This window comes from Diabrotica undecimpunctata, chromosome 3 (genome assembly GCF_040954645.1).
Source record: "Diabrotica undecimpunctata isolate CICGRU chromosome 3, icDiaUnde3, whole genome shotgun sequence".
Lineage (NCBI taxonomy): Eukaryota > Metazoa > Arthropoda > Insecta > Coleoptera > Chrysomelidae > Diabrotica > Diabrotica undecimpunctata.
This window is the reverse complement of record NC_092805.1, coordinates 120,071,925-120,081,641: the sequence shown is the minus strand read 5'-3', so window position 1 is coordinate 120,081,641 and position 9,717 is coordinate 120,071,925. Positions and strand designations below refer to the sequence as shown.

Below are 9,717 nucleotides of genomic sequence, written 5' to 3'. Positions count from 1 at the left end.
CTGATGTTATGTGCGAAGGACGAACATGGCGTTATTTATCTCCAAAAAGGTAAGATATTGACATGTAATTTATTACAGAAAACATAGGTCTCACTATGAAAAGTCAAAATATTGAGACATGCATGGATGCCTTCGATTTATTTTTTCTAATAGTTTAATGTCAATGATTCTCGAGTATACCAATAAGAGAGCTATTGAGTTCATAGCTGAGTATAACAGTAAGAACGAGAAAAAAATGAAGGCCTGGATTCACGTTGATCTAGTCGAACTGCGTACTTTCTTTGGTATACTTATATTATGTGGAAGGTTCAGAGATATTCAATACAAATACTGCATTTACGCGTCCTATTTATAAAGCATCTCTAAGCCGGGATATATTTGTAAGTATTTTGAAGTATATTCGCTTTGATAATTTGGATACTAGAGCAGAAAGAAGAGAACGAGATAAATTAGCTCCTATTCGAGAAATCGCTGATCTATTTGCTCAATATTTTAGGGAATCATATGAACCATCTGCTTTTGGTACTATCGACGAGCAGCTTATAGATTTTAGGGGACGTTGTCCATTTCTGATTTATATACCTAGTAAACCGAAAAAATACTGTATAAAGGTTTGGACCCTATGTGATGCTGAAAATTTTTATTGCTGTAAATTTGAGATATATACTGGAAAGATTGGTGATCAATCTAAACGTAACCAAGGCTCAAGAGTTGTCAAAACACTTAAAGAACATTGGTATAGGTCTGGTCGAAATATTACAATTGATAATTTTTTTACCGACATTGCTTTATCTGAAGAACTCTTATGCAAAAATTTAACTCTTTTGGGTACTATCAGAAAAAAATAAGAAGAGTTTATCCAAATCATTGCTTGAAATGACAGATCGCTTACTGTATTCTTCAAAATTTTTTTCACTAGTAGTTTTATATGTAACCAAGCCTAACAAGTTTGTTGTATTATTATCGACCTTACACAATTAACATGAAATTTCTGGTGAAGACCAAAAGTTTTAACCAAAGATTATTTTGTATTACAACAAAACCAAAAGTGGAGTTGATATTTTAGAAAAATTGATCCGAGAGTACACATGTAAAAGAGCAACAAGAAGATGGCCCTTACGTATACTTTTTAACTTTTTGGATATTAAAACTTTTGGATATTATGAATAAAAACTCAAAAAAGGCTTCATTTAACAGAAAGTCATATTTTGTTATAGGAGAAAAATCATCATTTATAGAAAGAATTAAGGTGCCACCATGAGCTGAACTTGGACGATCATACCTATCAATTGTGGCATATTTTTCTACAAAAAAAGCTCGTTGACTTCAAGCCAATGCTTCTCAAATCATAATTCCTCTAGAAACAAAAATAATTCATCTGTTTTATATCTTATAAAACAAATATTAATCAGTACCATGCTAAACTTGTCATCACCAAAATAATTTGAGGTTTTTAGTCCCACAGAACACGCCGTATTATTTAAAAATTTCGTTTTAGAGAGACAACGGAATAGTAATTTCGGTGATTTCCCTTGATTTTTGCAGGTGAATAATTCTTTCCGAATTGAGAAAAAACCTAAAAGCAGTTTTAAAGACCTCTTTAAAATTGTGTTTTAAAAAAATCAAATAGTATAATACGTGTTTTACAAAATTTATGTGGTAGTGACTACCCACACAAAATAAATAATAGGTAATAAATCATGGCCCCAATTACGATTTTTTTCGGGCTCTACTATTTTTCCACTGCAATTGTTTTCTTTGATTTACTTGTCGAAACTATAAAATTGGTTAACACTGACAATTATGTATTTGATCGTAACTGCATTATGTTAATTAAATCCTAAAGTATTTAGTTTTATTAATTACTTCCATATTTTTAAAGGAAACTTGCACTTGTATCTAATTATATTATCTATTTTTACTTTCAAAAGCAAATACACGCATTAACCACCTGGGTCATTATATGTATCTATTGAATTACAGATAAAACACTTATAATTCTAATATCCGAACACTTAATATTTCCGGAATTTTTAGTATATAAAAACAAAAGTATTAGTGTAAATTCAGTTATATGTACTCATATACCAAGATGATAGCAAACAAGTTGTGTTTTATTCTAGTACTTTTCTATAGTCACCAAACTTATGGAAGGACTAGCCAAGGTAAGCTCAACGAAAATATACTAAATATCTTTCATTATCTACGCTATGACTCAATGAAAATTGCAGTTAATTTTTAACTGAATTTTTATTTCTATAAAATGGTTAGTGACCTAATTAAGTTTGTCATCATCATCATTTGGCTCTGCAACTCTATGTGAGTCTTGGTTGCGTTTACTATTTCCCTTCATTGTTGTAGGTCTTGAGCAGCTATTTCCCATTGCTGTGTTCCCATTTTGCATAGATCACTGGCTACTGCGTCCTTCCATTTCTTTCTTGGGCGACCAACAGACCTTCTGCTATCGGGCCTTTCCCAGAATGTGGCATTCAGGAGTCTTTCGTCACTCATCACGTACATCATTGTGTATTCTTCTCCATTCTCCTATTGTCTCTTCTCGGCAAGGCCCAAAAATAGTCCGCAGTATCTTTCTTTCTAGTACCAGTAATTTTGTCGTTTCCCGCTGGTTCATGTCTCCCTTTCATACGTTATTGTGGGACGAATTATTGTCTTGTAAACTCTTATTTTTGCTGGTATTGAGAGTATTTTTGATTTAAGTACGGTCAATAATAAGTAATATTATCTGTTTCCTGCAATGATTCTGGCTGCCACGTCCTTTTCATATTTATTTTCAAATGTTATGATCGCTCCCTGGTACTTGAATTCTTTGACGACTTCAAAGTTGTATTTATTAATTTTAACGTTTTGTCTTACCCTTGGTCTTTGGTTCTTCGTAACCACCATGTACTTGGTCTTGTCCTCGTCGAACTTCAGACCAACTTCCTTGGCTCCGTTTTCGAATAGAGTGAAAACTTCTTTTGCATCTCTGGTGCATTCTGCAATTGTGTCCACGTCATCCGCAAACGCCAATAGTATTTTTGATCCTTGGGCGGCAAATTCGTTTGTCAGTTGTGGTTGAGCTTTCCTTACCACATGTTCCAGTGCAAAATTAAATAGCAAGGGAGCGAGATGATCTCTTTGTCTAAGCCCGGTGTCAATGAGGAATTCCTCCGACGTGGTGCTCACCTGTGCTAATCGTACCAGCTTTCCAGGTACTCCCATTTCTACCATGGTCTCCCACAATGCTTCTCTGCTAACAGAATCGTAAGCTTGTTTAAAGTCCACAAAGATTTGGTGTACATTGCTTTTGAATTCCCAGTTTTTTTCCAACACCTGGCGTAAGACGAATATCTGGTCTATGGTCGACCTTCTCGGTCTGAATCCGCTTTCATAGTCGCCTATTTTTTCCTCTGCGTATGGAGTTAGCCTTCTAGACAGTATTATGGATATAATTTTGTACGTTGTGTTGATTAACGATATTCCTCTATAGTTCCGACATATTTGTTTGTCTCCCTTCTTGTGGATAGGCACTATATGGCTTTCATGCCAGTGTTTCGATATTTCTTCTCTTTCCCAGACTTCTCTTATAAGATAATATATTTCAAGGTGGAGCTTTTCTCCCCCTTTTTTTAGTAGTTCCGCCTGTATGCCGCCTGGGCCTGGGGCTTTATGGTTTTTAGGGACGAAATTGCGGACTTTACTTCAGCTAGTGTGGGCCCTGGTATTTCAAGTTCACAAATTTTTTCCATGATTGCTGATGTATTTTTTTTTCAAATCCTTTTGGCTTTGTTTTTAGCTTCTCAGTAAATTTCTTCGTTTTTTTTGTCCAGATTCAGCTTCAGAGTTTTGTGTACCTTGAGGCAAAGAACATAATATATATAAATTGTATATATAATAATATAATAGTCTCCCGTTTTATACCGCTGTCGCGGCTTTGGGAGTATAGCAGGGTAGTCTGCTATATCTAGGGCCTACGGTATACAAGGAAGGTAACATGGCCAGTGCTACGCTTCAACCGTCTATTATTACCCCTGGTTTTACCCAAGGTACTCATTTTTATTCAGGCTGAGTCGACCTGGGGCCTATAGACATTTTTAAAATGTCTAGATGTTCTTGCCGGCGGTGGGATTCGAACCCCGGACCACCGGCTTGCGAGTCAAGCATCCTACCGCTTGCGCTACGCAGGCCCATAAATTGTATATATATATATATATATATATATATATATATATATATATATATATATATTTATATATATATACATATATATATATATATATATATACAAATTGTAAACATTATAGTAACTACATTCAACATGCTAATTTCCCCAAAAAAAGACAAAATGCATGGTTCTAACAGCAAGTTTACTAAGATGTAAATTGGAGCTGGAAGGTCAGATAATAGAACAAGTGATGGACTTTAAATATATAGGCATCATATTATCTAATACCGGAAAGGTTGAAACAGAGGTAGCAGATCAAGTGAATAGAGCAAACAGAGCCGCAGGTTGCCTGAATGAAACAATATGGAGAAATAAAAATATCGGAGAAGAAATGAAAGGCAGAATTTACAAAACAGTCATCAGACCAGTAATGACATACGCGGCAGAAACACGACCTGAGATAGAGAGGACAAGAAGAATATTAGAAACAGCAGAGATAAAAACACTTGAGATGAAAAAATTGATGGTAAAACACTATGGGACAGAGCTAGAAGTACAGATATATGACGTAGGGGCGAGGTGGAGAACATCTAGGACTGGGTAAGAAATAAAAGAGTAGAATGAAACGATCATATAAGCTGAATGACAATAAATAGAGTAGTAAAGACAGCAAGTGACGCTTCTTTACTCAGGTCTCAAAACCATAGGTTACTATGGGTCTAATTAATGTTCTGTAGATAGTCATTTGGTTCTTTTGTCTAATAATTTCGTCATAATATTTTAATAAGTATTTCATAAATGTTTAATGTTATATACAATTGGAATTTTGTTGATACGTACTGCTGAGTTTTTGCCTGTTTTACTAAAAATATTAACTTAAAATTATTTTCTTCTTTTAAAATTTTAGGTGACGTCGTTGAATGGCAGGATTATAATCCTGATTCAATCCCCGACGATGCAATCCCATCTGGAGAAACTATGGACCATGAGGATACTTATATTGGATTAGTTCACTACAGTAATGAACAATTTGAGGGTTTCATACCTACAAGTATTATCGCAGGACAAAAATGTGTGCATATTGCTGTAGGTTTAAAAGAGATCGAAAAAATTTGCGATAATATCAAGGTAATACTAATATAATCTTATCTTATATTATACTTTATTGGGCATTGAGAAAGTTATAAACTCTAATAATGTATGCTAATTGCTTACAAGGTGTGAAGAAAAACCAACTGTTGTATATGTACGTGTAATGTAATGAAAATGGTGTTGAATGTATTTTATGGTCATTTATTTCACTAATTAAAAACATATATGTGTGGTAACCTACATAACGTAACTCCGTAAGTAATGAAGAGAGTAACGTCCCATGACATCTGTCAGCGTCCAAGTGTCATGTTATAGAACTACTAAAATGTCAAGTATATAACAAGTCTCCTCATCGTAAGAAAATGCTAAACTTGTAAGGTTAATGAATTAAAAACAAAAACATATTATGTTTTGTATTTAATTTATTTAAATACGCTGTGAACAGAATGGATTGTAGTCTCAGTCATCTTTTAAAGAATTTCTTGTAGATTCGACCGTCCTCGTCACCAAGCTGGTGTATATGTACGTGTAATGTAATGAAAATGGTGTTGAATGTATTTTATGTTCCTTTATTTCACTAATTAAAAGCGTGTGTGTGGTAACCTACATAACGTAACTCCTTAAGTAATGAAGTGAGTAACGTCCCATGACATCTGTCAACGTTCAAGTGTCATGTCATGGAACTACTAAAATGTCAAATATATGACACCAACCGTCACTAAAAAAATTTCGGTCAATCCGATAGCAGTCCTTACTTTGGTGTACGCTCCCTCATACATATCCTTCACGAGCCTTACGTACTTCTAAGGAACCCATTTCTCTCTCATACATCTCCATAGCTCTTGTCTAGAAACTGTGCAATACGCCTTCTCAAGGTCTATAAATATCAAATGTTGCTCTCTTTTTTTATCGTTGTATTTCTCTATCAACTGTCTCAATACAAACAGGGCATCCGTTGTCTTCCTTCCTGGCATAAACCAAACTGTTCTTCTCCTATCGATTTATCTTTCCTTCATCGATGTCCTAATGATACCATCACATCCTCTCTCCATGCATTGGGCATCCTTTCTTCCTCATACAACCTACTTATCATTTGCCACACAATATCAACCCCTTCCTCTCCTAGAGCCTTCCAAACCTCCACAGGTATTCCATCAGGTCCCACTGCCTTACCGTTCTTGGTCCTATTTAACGCCTCGACAACTTAATCTCTCGCTATCCCCGGTATTAAATTATCATTTGGTATCCCGCATCCTCTGCCACTTTTGTTGTTCTTCATTTAGCAACTTATTAAAGTACGCATACCATCTTTGCTTTATTTCAACATGGGTTCTTAAAACTCTTCCATCCGCATTCTTAATCTGCTGCACGTGTGTTAAGTCCTTTGATGACTTGTCCCTTGCTTTAGCAATGCTGTATAATCTTTTTATCCCTTCGGATGTCATATGATACATCAATGATACGCTCATATAAAAATAATTATATACTAATGACAGTAAACTATGAGATATTAGATATCAACTTTTATTTGTCAGTTCATTAATGTCTGTGTCCCGTTTTACGTTTTGGTAAGTCATATATATACATATTTTACAATAACCGTTTGTTCTTATGCATGTACATTTTAGAATCTTGACAAAGCAAGGGTTTCCTGCCGAAACGTTGATTGCTATGGAAAATAAAATCTAGTTTTACATGTAATATATATCTTATTGAACCTAAACCCAAGAAATACTAATTTTATATTAAATATAGTACGGTTCAAGAAGCTCAAAACTAATTGAGTAAAAATATATAGTGAATATATATACACTCGCGATCATAAAATACGGGTCACCTTGAAAATCACCGATATTTCATTTTAAACGAGCTTTATCGTAAATAATAATAACACAAATACAAACTAATGCATGTTTCTGGGAATTGTTGTCTGTTTAGCGGTTTCCTTTGCAATAAAGAATTTCAATAGTGCCAATTTCGCGGAAAAGCGCCCACTTCCCAAAATGAACGGTACCTGTAACTGCCGCTTGTTTTAAATGTCTCATTTGTGCTTCGACTTTCTGTTCAAATGCAACGAACAAACATTTATTATTGCCACCATTAGTGTTTATTAGTGCCATTATTAGTCTTTATTATTGTTTATTTTTTGCCAAAAATACTCTTGACTGTTGATGAAACGGCACAAATTGTTGCGCTTGTGAAAGACGGTCACACTCAACGGCAAGTCGCAAGAACTGTTGGCGTAAGCCTTTCTACGGTTCAACGAGTGCTTGAACGCTTTCAGGAGAAAGGTTTGTTGTCCAGATGACCTGGCTCTGGACGAAGAAGAATGACCACGGTACGAGATGACCGTTTTTTTGTGTTTCAGGCTTTACGAAACCGGACCTCAACTACGATTATGCATCGAAATCGTCTACGAAAATCGTACGAAATCGCAATGTTTGCGTTGCAACAGTCAGGAGAAGATTTCGTTCTTTTGGACTATCTTCTCGGGCAATAGCTACAGGACTGACACTTTGCCTGGCGCATCGAGTTGCACGACTAGCTTTTGCTCGACAATACGCGCATTGGGAATTAACGATTGGAGCAAAGAGTTATTCTCAGATGAATCCCGTTTCTGCCTAACTGGATCCGATGGACGCGTAAGAGTTTGAAGGAGAACCGGTGAATGATTTTCACAAGCTTGCATTGCTCCAAGAATGCCATTTGGTGGAGGCTCGGTCATGGCTTGGGGAGGTGTATCTTCCGACTTCCGCACAGAATTACCCTTCATCGAAAATGGGTCCTTACCTGCACGAAGGGACATTACGGAGATTCTGGAAGAACATGTTTTGCACTTTGCACACCATGACAAGGCTTGGAGAAAACGTCGTTTTTATGCAGAACAACGCGCGAACGCACGTTGCCATGATTAGTATGCAATACTTGGACGACGTTGGAATTACGAGGTTACCCTGGCCAGCTAGGTCTCCGGACCTGAATCCCATCGAACATATCTGGGACGATTTGAAAAAATGGATTCAACCCCTAACATCTCCTTCTAACAACGGAGAGGAGCTTAAGGATCTGTTAGTGAGAGAGTGGAATAACATACCACAACATGTCATCCGGAGAAAAATTGAGAGTATGCCCCGTCGTCTGCAAGAGGTCATTAGAGCAAGTGGAGGCAATACACGATATTTGTCATTGAAATTTCACTGACATTTTACCACGTTCTGTATTTTTCATTTTTTTCGCATGCCTGTTTTATCAAAAATTTGGTTTGTTTTCTGCTTTTTCAATAAAAACAATAAAAAACCGTTCTTTTTTTCTTTCAAAACAAACATTGATGACAAATAAAAAATACGTAAGCCTAAAAAAGGTTATTACTGCACCAGAAGCAAAAATATTCCAGAAACTTGAAATTTTCAAGGTGACCCGGATTTTATCATCGCGAGTGTATATATATATATATATATATATATATATATATATATATATATATATATATATATATATATATATATATATATATATATATATATATATATATATATATTTTCTTTTTTAAACTTTATACTTTAAAGTGGATTCTCTTATATTGCTTGTCTATATCATGATTTTTATGTTTGCCTAGTCAAATGTACCTACTTGTTCTCTAGATACATTAAAAAATGATCATTCTTGTAAGCAAATTTTTTTCATAAACAATTTTAATCAACTAGGGATTTAGAGAGAACTTTAAATCATACTTGTTATTTTTTAGATTCTAGTTGGAAAAAATGATTACTTAAACAAACTCTTTTGGGAGTATGCTAGACCTTCATATTTTGAATCACTCTTTGACTCTGACGATTCCCGCCCAGTAAGAGCTGGATGGGAATCACTTGCCCTCAATTACAATTCTTCGCTATACCTTGGAAGACAGTTCTTTTCTGGCAGAAATTGGGTAGGAAAAATCTATACCAGCTATCCCGTCGCCGATGACAATGGTTGTACTTTTTATGTTTATGAAGAATATCGCAATCAAGATAAAGTTGAAGTTTATGGAGGTGTTATGTACGAAGTTTTGTTATTTAAATATTAACAATAAAGTAAATATTTTGTGAGAAAATAAACGGCAAAATTAAAATTATATCAATTTATTAATATTATCAATTATTATATCATTTTTTTTTGTAAATTCTGTTGAGAGTTAAGACAACTAAAAATTCTGTTGTTAATCGAAATAATGAATGTACACTTCTATTAATAATGAGATGTGATGGAAATTTTTGTTTTGTATGTCCGAAAATCTCTGTCAAAATATAAGTAGAAAGTAGGAACGTGGAAATAACCCTACATGTTGTACATTGTTCACAGATTCGCAGATCAATAAACAAATCAATATAAAAAACGAAATAAATATAAAGTATCTGGTAGGAGTACAATATAACCAATTATGTCAAACTGGACAACAGATACATTTAAAGAATACAATT

General features: G+C 34.8%; 1 protein-coding gene across 1 annotated transcript; it reads left to right on the top strand.

The window, feature by feature from the left end:
* The first annotated feature begins 2,024 nt into the window (after positions 1–2,024).
* On the top strand, positions 2,025–9,381 carry LOC140436144 (uncharacterized). The gene is made up of 3 exons (XM_072524852.1): positions 2,025–2,165; positions 5,073–5,293; positions 9,003–9,381. Exons 1-3 carry the CDS (start codon positions 2,075–2,077, stop codon positions 9,321–9,323), a joined length of 633 nt encoding a protein of 210 aa, XP_072380953.1. The 5' UTR covers positions 2,025–2,074; the 3' UTR covers positions 9,324–9,381.
* Positions 9,382–9,717: the final 336 nt, after the last annotated feature.

Bases quoted from the DNA above. Each gene is read 5' to 3' on its own strand.
- LOC140436144 (XM_072524852.1), top strand. From the start codon at position 2,075: ATGTACTCATATACCAAGATGATAGCAAACAAGTTGTGTTTTATTCTA. The intron at 2,166-5,072 runs GTAAGCTCAACG...TTAAAATTTTAG, and splicing joins TTATGGAAGGACTAGCCAAG to GTGACGTCGTTGAATGGCAG. The intron at 5,294-9,002 runs GTAATACTAATA...GTTATTTTTTAG, and splicing joins AAATTTGCGATAATATCAAG to ATTCTAGTTGGAAAAAATGA.